General features: G+C 32.5%; 1 protein-coding gene across 3 annotated transcripts in view; it reads left to right on the top strand.

Annotated features, from left to right (window-relative positions):
* LOC114334249 (probable ATP-dependent RNA helicase DDX43) overlaps positions 1–13,288 on the top strand; it is a 48,255-nt gene extending 34,967 nt beyond the window's left edge. For all 3 annotated transcript variants that reach the window (XM_050654890.1, XM_050654906.1, XM_050654899.1), the window contains exons 6-9: positions 1,582–1,862; positions 4,493–4,734; positions 7,483–7,645; positions 13,023–13,288. In XM_050654890.1, coding sequence (XP_050510847.1) covers positions 1,582–1,862; positions 4,493–4,734; positions 7,483–7,645; positions 13,023–13,151 — 815 coding nt within the window. In that variant the 3' untranslated portion in view covers positions 13,152–13,288. The remainder of the gene's footprint in view (positions 1–1,581; positions 1,863–4,492; positions 4,735–7,482; positions 7,646–13,022) is intronic.
* The last annotated feature ends 4,719 nt before the right edge of the window (positions 13,289–18,007 follow it).

The following is an 18,007-nucleotide window of genomic DNA, read 5'->3' on the forward strand; positions in this document are numbered from 1 at the left end:
TATTTACTAATTTATTTCAAATATATCTTATTGTTCCTGTTTTAATGAAATTAACGCGACAATTCGATGAAATAAAATTATTTTGACATAATATTCGAAAGTCAAATCGGTAGACAATAACAGTCGTTATGAATCATCGTCATGGAAACCAAGATCTTCGTCATGCTAACTAATTACAGTAGAGCGTCAATAATCCGAACTAATTGGTACAGGGGTAGTTCGGATTATCAGATTGTTCGGATTATCGAACATATGTTCAAAATACATACAAAGCTCATAAACATAGTACGTACATTGTACATACGTTTTAGTTACAAGGAATAAAACACCTGCATAATAAACAAATATATTGTATGTATTTCTGCATAAACAAAACTAAAATCCGCGATCATATTTTGCCCATATTGTCATATTTTTTAATTTTATAATTTTTTTTGCGTTCGGATTAGCGATCGTTTGGATTACCAGGGTTCGGATTATCGACGCTTATTGAAAGTTTGGTTTTGACAACCTTGTCAAAGAATTAATTTGTGTATGTATTTTCATATTAATTAAATTAATTGATTAAGATTTGGTAATTTTTAAAGACTCTTAGAAAAAATGTTGTTCCTAACTCTTGCAGAAAGTCTCTTTTCCGCACTCGACTGCTTGCCGAACTCCCGCTTCGCGTCGTTCGGCAAACTGCAGTCGCGTGCGGAAAAGAATGACTTTCTGCACTTGTTAGGAAAATAACTATAGAAGGTTTTGAACTGAAACTTTATGCCTGTAGATTAATAGATACTTGAACTTTGAAACAATGTAAAAAAAGAGAAAACGAAAAATTTAGGATTTAGCAGGTTTTGATTCTGATAAATTTAAGAAACATAAAATAAAATTCTAAAACGATAAATAGTGCCGTCATAATCAATAAATATAAATGTAGGTTTTCTTTAAAGACAATCGTAATAAAAGTCCATTTGGTGTTTAACAGTTTTAATTAATAAAATAGATGACTAAATTATTGATACTACTAAATTGACGAAATGTAAAAGTGTTGTGTAATTGCGACTAAAATCTTACGTGTTCTTATTCTTACAAAAAAGAAATGTATTTATAGATAATTTGCGTCTAATCAATATAATACCCGTCTTAATTCGTCTTTTTACGTCTTATTAACCCTAAGAGCACGTCCGTCGCGTTTATGATGTTAAAATCGACTAAATGTATTCGTTCTCGTTCCCTACGCTAAAACAAACCCTCTTAGGCTAATCTATTTTTTCCTGTGAAAGAACCCAATTAAAATTGCTTCAAAGTATGTACCGACCCGCCGCCGTCTTTTTCCAATAAACTAAAACTATAAAGTTAAAAGTAGTCCGCTACCGTCGCCGTAATCCCCAATTCGTTCTGCACATCTGGGCCAACGTCCATATGTGTGAGACCCTTATCCGGTTCTCGTACTAATAATTAAGAAAAATGATATACAGGGGAATTTAAAATATAAGGTAAACTATTTACAATCCTACATAAATGAATGTAACACTGTAGTTAGTCAGATTGTAACTTAATTATTCTTTGATATTTTCTGTTGTTATTTATTTTTAGGACATTTAAATGTTAAGTACGTAACCTATGTAGTACTTGACGAAGCAGATAGGATGTTGGACATGGGCTTTGAACCGCAAATTCGAAGAGTTATGTATGCAGTAAGGCCCAACAGACAAACTGTGATGACCAGTGCGACATGGCCTAACGGTGTCAAGCGTTTGGCATTGTCATACATGAAAGATCCCATTCAGGTCTCCATCGGGGCACTAGATTTGACAGCTAGTCATACGGTACATCAAACAATCGTGATTCTCCAGGAAGAAGAAAAAAGGGATTATGTAAGTCCTTTACTGATACTATTAAAACATTATTGTTATTAAATTATTGAAATATGGTGAAAAGTTATCTCTCATCTCTCTCCGGGTCTTTCCATTGGTCTATTAATTTCTGCCTTCCATCTGGAGAACTTAATCAATAGGTCGTTTTTCCTTCTCTTTATCTATCTCAGCTATATCAGTCTCTGCGCTTCAATAAACCTAACTATATACATATTCTCCCTTCATTATTTTATTCATGGTTCACTCTTCTTTTCATTTCTTCGTTTTCAGGGGCGTGCGGTGAAATTTGAAACAGGGGAAGCAATTTATAAAAAAATTGTAAAAACACCTATTTATAATGTAATTCAATTCTTCTACCTGAACAAAAGTCTCGGTCATCAAAATTCTTAAACCTATTTTCCATTCGTTGGCATATTTGATCTAAAATCTGATAGTATAGTCGACGGTAGCACGATTGGACATCTCCAACATTATCAGTGCGTATGCGTTTCCTTTTAGGCTGAAAACTTCTTGCCATCATATTATTCCAGCATTTTTCAAAGTCATCTCTCTCTTTTTGTTAATAACATCTTTAAATTCGCTAATTTTTTTACACAGAAACCAATCTCGTTTATATTGCATTGCAATACATTAAATAAATTATCTGAGAATGTAAATATTTCTGAAAAAAGCAAAGTTAAAAAAACTCAAAAAATCCTCTCGAGCTATTTATGGTTTCTGTATCCCAGCTTTCACATTATTTTCGCCATTCTCCAAAACCCATTTAAATTCACGAAAACAGCTTCTTGTATGCAGTTGACAAAATTGCTTATAAGGGATGAATATGCCCGAAATTTGAACTCGCCACTCTGCGTGAAACCCCGGTGATTTTTACATAGGCTGAGGAGAAGCAAATTTGAAATCAGATTATCTGCCGACATGACTCCGAATACCAACGTAGAAATACGATCATGGCATTGGATCCGCGTACGGAACGAAAGCTAATAGATATGCAGCATGCAGCGCTGCTTACGAGTATTTCATTGCTTTGTTATTTACTGTATGACAAAAATAGACTAAAATACGTTTGTCTTTTCTTATTACTTACTACTTGTGTTACATAATTAAATATTCTCGTATGCAACTTAAAAGCCTGCTTATGTGTTTGTTCAATTTTTTTTAATAATCTCAGTTACTTAGTTGGTACGGTATTACCTACGGAAACCAAGGGAAGCAATGCTTCCCTTGCTTCCATGGACCGCACGCCCCTGTTCGTTTTCTATTTTTATCGAGTATGATTCTTCTTAAGATTATCCTTTCGAATATTCTTAGGGTCGGTACTTTATGTCCCGTTTAAATCTCGTTTAGCTAACCGGAGTTTAATCGGGACAGAAATATATGCACAACAAAGACATAAACGCAATTATACTTATTATAATAATCATAAATCATTATAATAATAATTATAATTGCATTTATTACAAAGCAAGATGCCCTAAGAAGTACTTTTCTGTCCCGATTAAACCCCGGTTAGCTAACCGAGGTTTAACCGGGACATAAAGTACCGGCCCTTAATCTTGCAAATGTGAGGCACATTGTCTCAGCTGTGTATGTACAGCTGGTTCCTAAAAAAACTGATACGACTCGTAGTAAGATTTGATTATTTTGAGCAGTGTATTATTGGTCTGACATTATATTATATTAATTATGACAGAGAAATGATAAAATAAACAGACAAACAGCCATTTTTTGAGGTTAAACAGAATAAGTTATCTGACAAATTTTAAGATTTGGCAGTGACAGTGACAGCATGTAAATAATAAGTATTTATCTTTCAAAATACACTGCTCAATTTTCTACAAAATACGCTTTAAGAGTCGTATCAGTTTTTTTTTGGAACCAGCTCTACCTACTAGTCTGATTGCAACTCTGTATACTTTCAGTTTTATATTTATGGATAAGATCTTATCCTTCATTAGCCTATGATATGTTTACAGTTACTCCCAAGTACTTAAATTGTTAAACTCTTTAAAAGTGTAGTTTTCTATCTTGATTTCTCTGGTTTTGTTATCTTCTTTTCTAGAGCAGATTAGATATTTTTTTCCTTCTTTAATTTCTAGACCTCTTTTTTTACCAAGATGGTTAATGCTTTTTTTTAATCTTTTCTCATCTATTACCTTATGAACTATGTCTTTTGCGTATGCCACTATTTGTGTTTAGGAGTGGGCTATAGTTCCTTTACTCCCACTGGTCTTGACTGTTCCTTCTGCTGCTAGACAATGGAAGAACTGTGGTTTTCTAGAGCAGATTAGATATTTTTTCCTTCTTTAATTTCTTGACCTCTTTTTTTTGCCAAGATGGTTAATGCTTTTTTTAATCTTTTCTCATCTATTCCGTTATGAACTATCTCATCTGCATATGCCACTATTTGTATTGAGGAGTGTGCTAAAGTTTCTTTACTCCCACTGGTCTTGACTGTTCCTTCTGCTGCTAGAAGACATGGAAGAACTGTCTGGCAGAGGAGTTGTTAGGGTATTTCAAGTACAAGTAGATATGTCAAATGCTTTTTAAACATTTTTGGGTCAATCAAATGTATCAGATGTATTTTGAGCATTCCATAGATTGTATATATCATTCGATATATTTTTTAGTTCTATAATTTTGTTCGTAATATGGGAGAAGACGACAAAATTATTGTATTCTGTGGAAAGAAAGCAGCAGTAACTGACATTACCAGTGATTTACAAGTATTTGGTGTTAATTGTGATTGTTTATACGGAGACAAGCCGCAAGAAGATCGAGAACAGGCATATTTAGACATCAAGTCTGGTGTCAATAGGTTACTGATAGCTACAGATCTAGCATCTAGAGGTTTAGACATAGATGACGTCACGTAAGTACTGATAGTAATGTAAATAACTGAGTTTATTATATTCTGTTGCCCGTCGTCAATAAGATTTATGTATTCGTGGTGTGCAAGTACTTGGTGGGGATACGAGAAACGATCGTGCGAGAATAGCGGAGAAATATTGCAACTTTCTTAAATAATTCATATTGTCAATTGAAATTGTCAAAGACGTATATTTAATACCTGTCATTGAAGAAGAAAAATTATATATTGCTCCACAATATTGATATGATATGCAATTATTATACAGGGTGTCCCGAAAAGATTGGTCATAAATTATACCACACATTCTGAGGTCAAAAATAGTTCGATTGAACCTAACTTACCTTAGAACAAATGTGCTCATAAAAAAAGTTACAGCCCTTTGAAGTTACAAAATGAAAATCGATATTTTTCAATATATCGAAAACTATTAGAGATTTTTTATTGAAAATGGATATGTATCATTCTTATGGCAGGAATATCTTAAAACAAAATTATAGTGAAATTTGTCCACCCGATAAAAATTTTATGGGGGTTTTGTTCCCTTAAACCACCCAAACTTTTGTGTACGTTCCAATTAATTCATTATTGTGGTACCATTAGTTAAACACAACGTTTTTAAAACTTTTTGCCTCTTAGTATTTTTTCGATAAGCCCGTTTTTATCGAGATGCGGCTTCTTTTTTAATATATTTACATAAAAATTGTATGGGGGTTCTGTTCCTTTAAACCCCACAAATGTCTGTGTACGTTCCAATTAAACTATTATTGTGGTACCATTAGTTAAACATAGTGTTTTTAAAACTTTTTTGCCTCTTAGTCTTTTTTTTTTTTTGATAAGTCACCTTTTATCGAGATGTGGCTTCTTTTTCAAAATATACCTATTAATGTAAATTATAAATAAATTTTCAGATTATTAACAGGTCTCTATAATCGAACTTAACCATATACAAATATGTGGTGGATTCGACAAATATTCAAAATATCTCGATAAACACTGTCTTATCGAAAAAGTACTAAAAGGCAAAATAGTTTTAAAAACATTTTGTTTAACTAATGGTGCCACAATAATAGTTTAATTGGGACGTACACAAAAGTTTGGGGGGTTTAAGGGAACAAAGCCCCCATAAAATTTTTATGGGGTGCACAAATTTTAGTTTATTTTTTTTAAGATGTTACTGCTATACGAATCCCATATGACGATTTTCAATAAAAAATATCTAATGAGTTTTCGATATATGAAAAAAAATCGATTTTTATTTTTTAACTTCGAAGAGCTGTAACTTTGTGTGCACTATTATTGTATATATGTAAGTGAGGTTCAATCAACCTATTTTTGACCCCAGAATCTGTGGTATAATTTATGACCAATCTTTTCGGGACCCTGTATAAAGGTAAATTTAATTAATTGTATTTTGCTTGCAGTACTGCATTTTAATAACTAATTTTATTTACTACATACAATTGTTTACGTTTTAATAGCATAACCTGAATCTTATTTTTTCTTCTTATTATTTTTTTGGACAATATAATTAAAAGTGCGAATAATGTTGCTGAGCGTAGAAACCAGGTGTCGCTTTGCCGAACTTGCACGGTCCCAATATGTCGGTCGGCACAATACAATCAAGTGTTTAGAGTGTTTCTTACTATGTTAGATAACTTACTTTTCTAATTATTTTGATTCATATTTTTTATATTCTCAGGAAAATGAAATTTTTCAATATTTCAAGCACATTTTTCTGAATTTTTTTTAAACTACGGTAAAATGATATTTTTAAATTAATAAACACATTCAATTCAACACAGAACAATTCAAAGAATATTAAAAAAAATCAAAGCAAAATATTGAAACTTAAGTCAACCAACGGTAGGAAATTTTTAGACACCTCCAAAAAAAATAGATTTTGCGATGAACATTAGAACTCGTCATTGGATCATGTGAAACAACAAATTTAAAAAGATTTGTTTAGCTGATGAGTTTCTCTAGATAACGCTGTCAAGTTTTTTTAGTTCGAACAATTTTTGAGTTTTTGGTATCACTCAGAAGTCAAAATGACGGAATTTCTTGTAAAAAAAGGTGAAAATCAACATATTTATTATTTTTAAACAAAAAATAAGCACAACATAAAAAATATCTCGACAGTGTTACCTCACGAAATGTCTAAAGTAAATCTGTGCAAAAATTCGGGTGAATGGGTCAAGCAGTTTTTGTGTTACAATGTCCACTGCGCAAAAAGGCAGTTTTGAGAAAAACTTGTTTTACAGCTTTTCAATGTATTTTGTGTCTATCAAATCGTAAAGTGATGCACACCTGAATATGCTTTTGAATCGCGGAGTTATTTACAAAAGAAAAGACGAGCAATTGGTTAACGTTTCTCACAACCCTCAAGCACGAAGCGGCTGCAAACCGAGTCGAAGGTAGGGATATTCAACACGCTGTATCTTTGGTAATTTTACTCCAAACAATCTGAAATTTTCGGAGAGTATTCTTGAAGTTGTGTACTTTAATTTGAAAATTTTAAAAGTTTTAAACTATATCCCCCTTAAGATTAATTCTTATAATCTGGTAAAGACCAACTGAAGACAATGTTATCATTGTCATGTCACATTTCCGACTTTTCCGGCAATACGGATAGGATGGACGGAAATGCTGGATAGGAAAAACAACGTCAAATTGAACAGTTACAGTGTAATTGATGACTGGCAAAGGATTTAGTAGAATACAGCCTTATAAATCTTTATTCAATTTTAGGCACGTCGTGAACTACGATATCCCCAAAAATATTGAAGAATATGTTCACCGAATTGGACGAACTGGTCGTGCTGGCAAATATGGCGAATCTATAAGTTATTTTACCAGGAGGGATTGGTCACATGCTGCAGAATTGATTAAAATTTTAGAAGAAGCACAACAGGTGAGTGTCATAATTATATCATTAGTACATTTTTCAAAAAATTTGACGAAACATTTCCGGAAATATATCCCAAAAATGGTATATCCTCTCATTCCTCTTTTGTCGGCCGCTTCCCTTACTTATTTTGTCCACGTCTTTCTTGGTATTCCTCTCTTCTGTCTTCCCATATCTTTCGCTTCATATATCTGTCTTACAATTTTTTCTTCTCCTCTGCACATGTCCTAGCCATCTAAGTCGTCCTTGTTCGATTGTTGTTGTAACTGGGTGTATTTTCAGATTTTTTCTAAAGGTTTGATTTCTTATTTTATCTTTCCTTGTTTTTCCCTCTATTGTTCTCAAAAATCTCATTTCTGTGCTTATTAGTCTATTCTTTTGTCTTTTTATTAACTCCCCAAGATTCACAGGCATAGGTTAGAGTGGGTTTCACAATCTTTTTTACTGTTTCCGTTTTTATATTCCTAGGTATTTCTTTCTTATTTAAAAAGTTACTCTTGATATTATTGTGTAGCTTACCAGTCTTTGCAATTTTTTCATTTATCTCATCTTTTAAGTTTCCATCCCAGCTTATGATTACCCCCAAATACTTATATCTGTCTACCTGTTCAAGTTGCTTGCTATCTACTTCTATTTTATGTTTTCCTTTTTGTTTTCCAATTATCATTGTTTTTGATTTATCTTTGTTTATTTTCATGTTTCTGATATGGAGCTCTTCATACAGTATGTTTATATTTTCTTATAATTGTTTTTCTGACTCCAATGATCACCAGGTCATCTGCGTAGCATAGTTCTGTTATTTGTATCATTCTCAACTTCCAATATCCTACATTATATTTTCTCCATTTGTGTTTGCATTTTTTTATTACGTCATCTAGTACTAGGTTAAAGAGTAGTGGGCTCAGGACACAACCCTGTTTTAATCCAATGTTGCTGTCAAATATTTTTGATCTTTCATTTCTTGACCTTACATAACTTTTCGTTTTTTCGTATAAACTCTGTATGCATCCTATTAGATCTTGTTCAATTTTTCTTTTCTCTAGTATTTTCAAATATCTTCTCTTTTAATTCTGTCGAAAGCTTTTTCCATATCTATAGGTAATACATGCATGTATTTCTTTTTCTGTTTTAAAGTCTTCTGCTATTTGTCATTATGAAAATCTGATTGTTCATCCCTATTTCTTTCCTGAAACCACTCTGGCTCTCCTCAAAGATGTTTTCTAGTTTTTCTCTTAAAGCAGCTTTACATCAAGGCTATGCAAGTCTCATGCTATGCAAGTGCGCCTTGCATGGCACATCTCCTGCCTAGCCTGACCTTTTTACATCGGAGCTATTTCCATGCAATTTTTGATACCACTTTCATTGTTGCCAACAAAAGAAATATATCAAAACATTAACTTTAGATATTTCACTTGGAAATTTCAGTCCAACATTAAATATATTTCAAGTATAAATCACAAATTATTATTACTTTCAATAAATTACATTTAAATTTACACAATAAGGCCTAAGTTTTATTCTAAACTGTAAATTTTGTTATATTGGCAACATGAAATTTGACAACTTGCACCAAAATAGCATGAAAAATAGAACATGTTTTAATTTTTCGTCTAGCACACGAATTGCATGGAAATATCGCGTGGGCATGCGCAGTTGCATGATCTATCTTGCATGGCTCTTGCCTAGCATGAAAATAGCATAATGTAAAACTGCCTTTAGCCTGTTTTCTAGTATACTATACTAAATTTAAAATCAAGATGCAGTAGAAATAAACAAACCAAGACACGTTAAATGCTACTCCCGAATCATAATTTACAACCTATATACATTGTAAGTCCCAAATCATGATTTCCAAAGTTTAAACATTGCAATAATTATGATTCGGGAGTGCTCCTAGTAGCATTTAACGTGTTTTGGTTTGTTTATTTCTACTACATCTTGTTTGTGAATTTAGTATAGCATAAAGTTTTCCTACTGTGCTTTAAGTGTTATTCCTCTGTAGTTTGAGCATTCTTTGCTATCTTCTTAAATATAAACTAAATAAATAAAATAAAATTTGAAAACAATATTTTGACATTATATTTAACCTCCAATATTGTGGCAGACGTCAGTTACCATTTACCATCTGACCAAATATAATGATGACGTCATAATATAAACTCGTCACTAATTTTAACCAATAAAATGCTCGTAATAATAGGAATGTGTCGTGTCAAAAAAATCTGATTATTTCCTATATCTTCTTCACGTGACATATCAGAATTATCCGACGTTGGCGATCACCATGGCGAAGGCTTCTCGATCTTCTACAATATGGAATATGACAACTATTATTTTTCTAAAAATGTATACCATTTTTATTCAGTTGCAATGCGAAGGCAAAACTATCTTACTTTTCAGTTAGAATACGGAGTGCAGTCACAGCATAGAAAACGCAACAGCAGTGACACACTAGTAGGCGGGAAAAGTTCGCGCACTATTACTGCGCAGATCGTCGGCCATTTTGTGCGTAGTACAGACAATGTAGAAAATCGACAGTGTTGCCGATTTGTACATAATTATCAGATTTACTTAACTTTTATGACATTCATATTTTTTAACATAATTTTATACGTATGCCTGTAGGAATTATGTCAATAATTCGGACATAACACAAAATATTGACGATGAATGGCGATTGTATTGTTAATCTTTTGCATAAATTCCAGAAATTATTCAAAAAGAATCTCTTACGGGTAATAAAGTTGGTGACATCGGCAACACTGATGAATAGGGAGCGGATTTTATGCTAAATGCATATTGCATGCATATTTCGCATATCTGAGAACTTTACTAAATTTTGCATATTTTTAAAAAAACATGCATATTTTGTGCCTATTTAAAAACATTTAAGTCCAAAAATTTTTTTTAATTTTTTAATTCAACATAAAATATTGCCCCGCACAGGCTGTTCTATCAATTCGAGAACTACCTGAAGAGATAAGGCTCATTCACAGCCTTTTCATTTTTTGTTAGAAAATACCTGATCTTTACACAAAGTACTTACAGTGCTTATAGTACGCCGTTATAAAATGATGAAGGATGGTTTACCAGGAAATCCGAATTTTATTTACTTTTATTTTAGTAGGTACCTATACTTCTGGTGATTCTTTTAAATCCCCTATTGTTAAGAGAATTTACACCATAGTTTTACGATTTTCTAACGAAAATTATTAACGGAACATATTAGTGGTGAATTCCCTGATGTAAATGTACTAGGTATCGTAAAAAAAGTATTCGTTAAAAGTCCTTTACGAGTCCAGTTGTACAGGAACAAATTATCTAATGTACCTTTACCTCCCGAACCAGTACTAACTAGGTGGGGAACTTGTTTGGAAGCTGCAATTTTTTATGCTGAACATTTTGTCGCAATTAAGGAATTGCTTTTAGAATTTAACACCGAAGACAGTGCTGCTATTATAAAGGCACAACATATTGTTAAAGCAACTTCATTGGCAAGTCAGCTAACTTTTAACAAGACGCATTATAGTTTTATAGTAAAAACCATAAATAATTTAGAAAAGCGGAAAATGTCTTTAACAGAGTCCGTCGAAATAGTTAGAAATTTTGAAGCAAACATTTCGAAAGTTTCCGGCGAAATTGGTAATTCAGTTAAAAAGAAATTAGAATTGGTTCTAGAAAAAAAATAATGGCTTTAAAACTTTGGAGGACATATTATGAGAAATTTTTAATGGAAATTTTGAAATTGATTTTGGTGCAGAATTTTTGGCCTTAACAAGTTATTTTAAATACGCCCCAATTACTTCTGTTGATGTTGCAAGGAGTTTTTCAAGTTATAAAAATATTTTATCTGATCAAAGAGAATGTTTCCTCGTAATAAAATTGGAAAAACACATTGTAGTGAATTATAATCGAAGATATATATAGTGATACTGTTGTTTTATTTTATATAGGTAACTATTGGTATCAGTTTTTGTAAAAAAATGTGAATAAATTGCATATATAAAAATAATGATTTTATTTGAAAGATAATAAATACGATTGCCGCCCCCCCCCCTATAAAAGAACCCCCTAGAATAGAATAAAACAGAAAATTTGTGGTTTCTCGAAATGCGCATTTTTTGAAATTTTTTTGTGCATATCTTGCGCATATTTCGTAATTTTTTAGTGCATATATATGCGCATATTTCCTCAAAATTGATCGCATATAAATCCGCTCCCTACTGATGAACCAACACATCACATCACCACTGAGATGTACTACGAGAAAAATGGCGACCCTGTACTTTTCAACTTCAAAGGCGGCATCAGGGAGTGTCCTTGCTGGTTTCGTTTATTATGCTGTGGTGCAGTCCAGTCCCTTGAATCGTGATTTTCGGCTCTTATTGGAGCCTTCATCGGAAAGAACGTAGCCACCGTTCTCCATATTTTAACTGATTCGTATCGAGAGGTTTTCCCACCCATTACAACTGAAGTGATGATAGTAGGTGGCTAGCGCCATCTGGCATTGAAAGACGAAGTAGTTTTCAATCCTAATAGTAAATTATTAATATTGAAAATATTAAAAATATTACTAAAAGATTTTTAAATTGAAAACTTATTGGTACACTTTCCTGGTGACACCTCCAAGACTTCTACAATTTGCAAGTCAAATGGATGCTGCAGTGAAGACGAGAGGGAAGGAATTCTACACTATGCAATTCACATCCCCCGTCTGCAGCTGGTAAAGTTCCAACGGAAAAATGCACCTAGTTACTCTACGGAGTAATACGACTATAAAATAAAAATGTATACCATTTTTATTCAGTTGCAATGCGAAGGCAAAACAATCTTACTTTTCAACTTACTACTTCGTCTATTATTTTTCTCATAGGCATCTTTTAGTGCGTCACAGTTTTTCGATTTCTTTCTAACGCATTAAATTGTATGTGACAGAAAAAAAGGCACGTCTGTGATTACAGACATTTATAACATTTATTCTAGTTGTCGATAGATAGCGCTATAATCGAAAAAAAATATTTACGAATTATATAATATATCTACGAATATAATCTGTACAATTTATAAGACTATACAAATCAAAAAAATACCATTTTATAAATGCAATAAACACAATTGATTTGTTTTTATGCCAAATTGCAAATAAAATTTGACAACTGTCAGATTTAACTAAAATGAGAATAAATGTTATAAATGTGTATTATCACGGACTTACCTTTTTTCTATCATTTGTGACGCACTGAAAAATGCTCATGAAAAGGCAACAAAAAAATATGGCAACAAGGGGAAAATTACGTGCATTCCTTATTGTTTGACTTTTCCTTTAGTATCAGTTTTTATTTTATTAGAACTAATTGATTTTAATGAAATTCTTTCATTTTAGTTCGTGCCAGAAGAATTGCGGGAATTTGCGGATGGATACGCAGCATGGAAGGAGAGGAAAGATCGGGAAGGACCGGCGAGAGGTGGAGGGTTTAGAGGAGGAAGAGGAGGAGGAGGGCGACGTTGGTGAATGCTGTGAACTCTGTGATCAAGAGGGGATCTAGAATCTATGATCTTTTTTATGTTACTTTGTTTATAATTTTTTGTAAATGACTTTTTTATAAACGTCTCACTGTCATGCTTACGAATAGATTTGTTTTTTTTTTGCTTCTTTTCTTTAATATTGAATAAAAACAACACACAATTTTACCACGAGCCATATGAGAATAATAGATGCTCCGGACAAAGAGGAAATTCGAGAAAAGATTAGGAAAGACCTGAAATAGGAGCCGAAATTACTAGAAAATTGCATAAAAAATTACATACACATATTGTGTCGAAGGCTTACCTGTAAAAAAGCAGCCAGATGAATAACCTACAATATCATTATGAATAATCTACTTATGACTTTTTGAAGTTATACTTCTTTAGGCATGAGGGTGAATTTTTATATTCCCTGGCGCATGCGCACACCGACAGTATGGTATTATAGTCGCTGCATCTTTATGTAGCGCAAATAAGGTGTATGAAACGAATATAATATTATTATAGTACGTTCTTTAACGGTAAAATATTGCAAAACCTCTAAATTTTAAAGAACCGCTTGGATTGACATCAAATTTGGCATACACATAGCCAACCAGTCAAAGAAAAAAAGTGATATTGTGCCGATGTGTGCTTTTGCCGTGGGGGTGGTTTTCACACTCACCCCTTGGGGGTGAAAAAATATACGACCAAAGTAAGTCCGGAAATGGATAAACTCAATAATTATAAGTAACTTTTGTTCTATAGAGTTTTTTCATTAAGTCAATATTTTTCGAGCTATTTGCCAGTGAATATGTTCATTTTTTCAACAAAATAACCACGCTTTTAGACAGTTTTTCGCAAATAACACAAAAAGTAAGTACTTTGTCGAAAAAAACATTCTTAGCAAAAATATAGCCTGTAATAAATTTAAAAAAATGGTGTATATTTATATCACGTCTCTATACCTAGTAGAAGCAGAGTTATAGCTAATAAAAAATAAGTTCATATTCGTCAAATTCCAAATGGAATACTTTAACGTGAAATAACCAAAAATGAAGCACATTTCGGGGAAAACTCATTATTATTTAAAGTGTCTAAAAAAGCTTCATTTTTGTTTTATAAAAAAAATTTTAGTATCAAAAGTAAACAAGTTACTCTTAAAATAAAGTTAGTCCCTTTTTTTTGGTAAAAAAATCGGGAAAAATCACCTGCTAATTAGTATCTCAAATGAACTTAATCGTTCGTCTTCACAAGTTTCTTGACTCGTATATATGTATTGTTTATATTTATGATCTGTAAGTTTCATCGGTTCAAAGTCCTTATTTTTGAAAGGGCTGTAGTTAAAAGGGGTTTAAAATTTAGAAACACCAAATCTTAATCAATTTTTGTCTTACAGTAAAACAAGAATACAGGATATTCAGAAAAGCAATGCTGACTTTTTTTGTTTTTTGAGATTTTTGGTATCTCTAACAATTTTTAAGTTATTTTGAAAAAAGCATATGTTTCAAAATTAAAATTTTTGAAAATTTTAATTTGAAACCAAATTTTTTCAAAAATAAGCACTTTGAATCGATGAAACTTACAGATCATATAAACACAACATAAGTAAAATGATTTGTGGAGCGGTAACGACTAATTTCATTTAAGTTGCTAATTAGGGGGTGGTCTTCCCGATTTTTTTTTGCCAAAACAAAAGGGACTAACTTTATTTTGAGCGTAACTTGCTTAAATTTCATGCTAGAAACTTTTTATAAAAACAGAAATAAATCTTTTTTTAAACACTTTAAAAAAGTTATAATGGGTTTTCCCCAAAAAGTGCTTAATTTTTTGGATATTTCACGTCGAAATATTCTATTTGAAATTTATCGAATATGAACCTATTTTTCATTGGCTATAAATCTGGTTCTACGAGGTCCAGAGACCTCACGTGTACACCTTTTTTTTTACTTTTTTACAGGCTATATTTTTGCTAAGAACGTTTTTTTTTTTGGCAAAATACTTACTTTTTGAGTTATTTGCGAAAAACCGTCTAAAAATGTGGTTATTTTGTTGAAAAATGAACATATTTATTCACTCGAAAAGTGTTGACTAGGCGAAAAAGTTCTATAGAGCAAAAGTTACTTAAAATTAGTCAGTTTATCCATTTCCGGACTTATTTTGGACATATATTTTTTCACCCCCAGGGCAAAAGCACACATCGGCACAATATCACTTTTTTTCTTTGACATGTAAGCTATGCGTATGTCAAATTTCATGTCAATTCAAGCGGTTCTTTAAAATGTAGAGCAAAAACCGTTAAAGAATGTACTATTAGTGTTTTTAGTAAATATATTTATTATAATTTTTGTGTCTTTGGATTTGTCTTCCTCGGGAATAAGATATTTTATAATAATAGTAAGTGTATTTAAAGTATTTTTGTATACTTCACTTGGTTTATTAAATTTGTCAGTATGTATGAGAAATCTTGTAACCTGTCAAATCAAAGGGAGTCTAGCTCAGTGATAGAGCGCGTGACTGGAGATCGAGAGGTCTCCGGTTCGAATCCCCGCGTTTTCTAATTTTTTTTTATTTTTCTTATTGTTTTAATAAAAATTTTTGGAAAGTAGTAAGTAAAAATTAGTTTAATCTTTAAATAAAATACAAATAACCTGTTGAAAGTTTATTTTTTTCGTTGAAATCATATAATAGAAGTATAACTTCTTACGTGCGTACAAAGTACACAAACATTCTTTTTTTTTATTATTTATCTCGTAAAGTATCTTGAATATTATTGAGTACTTCACTTTATCGTGTCCGGACATGTCATTCATAAAATTTCGGCCCAGTATCGGGCTACTTCGGTTCCATCTTTGTTGGCGAGCCACAAATCTTCGAGGGTACACCCATGATGATAGTTTCTGCATGTAAGAAGTTCCATATGCTGTGGTTCTCCACAGTCACAGTTCACATTATCTTGGTCTATTTTCCCCCATTTTACCATGTTTGATTTTACTGGAGCGACCCCGTTCTTATCCTATTCATAGTTTTCCACGTTTTAATTTCTAGAGACTGGCCGGTCCATTGAACCTGAGGAAGAGGAAAATACTCGGGCGGTTTATCCTGTACTTTTCCAAGGAAGCTTTTCCTAGATTTTAGTAGCTTTCGTGGTGTTCGAGCTTTGTATAGGGCATGCCGCTCGTCCGCAATCGGTTTAATTTTCTCTATGTGCTCTGCAACGCCTCTGCGTGATGAGGGTTCTGCAAAACAGGCTGTGTGGGGGCCTCTAAAAATCTACCCGATCTTAACAAACCCCCGAGATTCGAAATTAAATAAAAGCCTTTGTACGTTTATCTTCTATAATTAGCTTTAAGTTAAAAGAGTTAATAGCTTGCAAAATATTAAAGCGAAAAATAAAGAGTATATCTCTAAAATGGATAATTATAACACACCACGTATAATTAAAGTGTTTATACCGTAATCCGGAATTTCGACGTGCATTACCGTATCGTCGCAACTTTGGTTTGTTCAACAGTAAATGGTTAAATATAATTACTGCGGTCGTAAACATTATTAAATTTATCTGACCTAGCCCATTGTTAAGACCCACCCTGAGCGATAAGCAACCGAGGTAGACAGAGTTGGTCTTTTGACAATTACAATAATTACGACTACAAAAACCAAAAAAAATTTGATGTAAAATATTTTGCTTTGCCTTATATACCCGAATAGAAATTAATGTTTTCAAATGAGTTTTAAAATAAATTAAATCTATTTTAATTGCTAAGATTATAGAAAAACAAACATTCAAACATTAATAATAATTTGTGGTTCTGAAAAGAACCGTTTTTTTAATAGTAACATTTGTAGATTTGATTCGCTATCGCTATCCTCATCTAAATTAATTATGATCGGTCCAATTATATTATGATGTACACGAACATATGAATTTTCTTTACCTATTACGTGTCGGACTGAATTTCTCCAACTATTTGGAAGAATATCATTGACACATTTTCTTATTAACTCTACAACAGTGCTACTTAACGTTGGAGAAATATTTTGTGACCTCACGTTAGACTTCAATTCGTGCCACATATGTTCTATGGGATTAAACATACAATAATAGGGTGGAAGCCGCAGCACTGTATGCCCCATTTTCTCTGCCAATGTATCACAAACATATACTTTTTTTTTATAGAAAATGCCTTTAAAACTTCTAAAAGCTCTTGTTTGGTATAACATTCTTCAAAATACATATCATTAGTCTCCATGTAATTTTGAATTTCCAATTTAGTGTTATTCGAGTTTGGAGCCTTACTTAGTTGGCGACTGTGATAGCTTGCATTGTCCATTACTATCACGCTATTCTGAGGAATGTTTGGCATAAGATTATTTTTGAACCATTCTTCAAAAAGTTCTGCCGTTGTATCTTCATGGTAGTCGACGCAGGAGTCTTTAATGTTCTTTGCAGAAAGCCACAGGGCATTTGGAACCCAACCATTTTCTGATCCAGCGTGTAAAATCGTTATTCTTTTCCCTTTATTTGACGGAGCTTTTGTCTTACATTTACCGGACGGATCGGCAAATCCTTTAGGTCGCGTTGAATGTGTGTCAAACCATGTCTCGTCGAGGTAAATTATCGGACGATTTTCAGAACGGAATTTTCCATCGAAGTTATATACTCATAACGCCATTTTTGTAATCTATGAGATTCCATAATTACTTGTCTTTTGTCAATTATACGATATCGAAAGCCCATACTTTTCAAAATTGTCCATAAGCTGGTGAGGCTACAGCTTATTTGGGTTTCGTCAACATTGAGCCGTTGCTTCAGAGCTCTTAATGTAGGTATGCGTTGCTCTTCGTACATGGTATAGACTT

This window comes from Diabrotica virgifera, chromosome 1, assembly GCF_917563875.1.
Source record: "Diabrotica virgifera virgifera chromosome 1, PGI_DIABVI_V3a".
NCBI lineage: Eukaryota > Metazoa > Arthropoda > Insecta > Coleoptera > Chrysomelidae > Diabrotica > Diabrotica virgifera.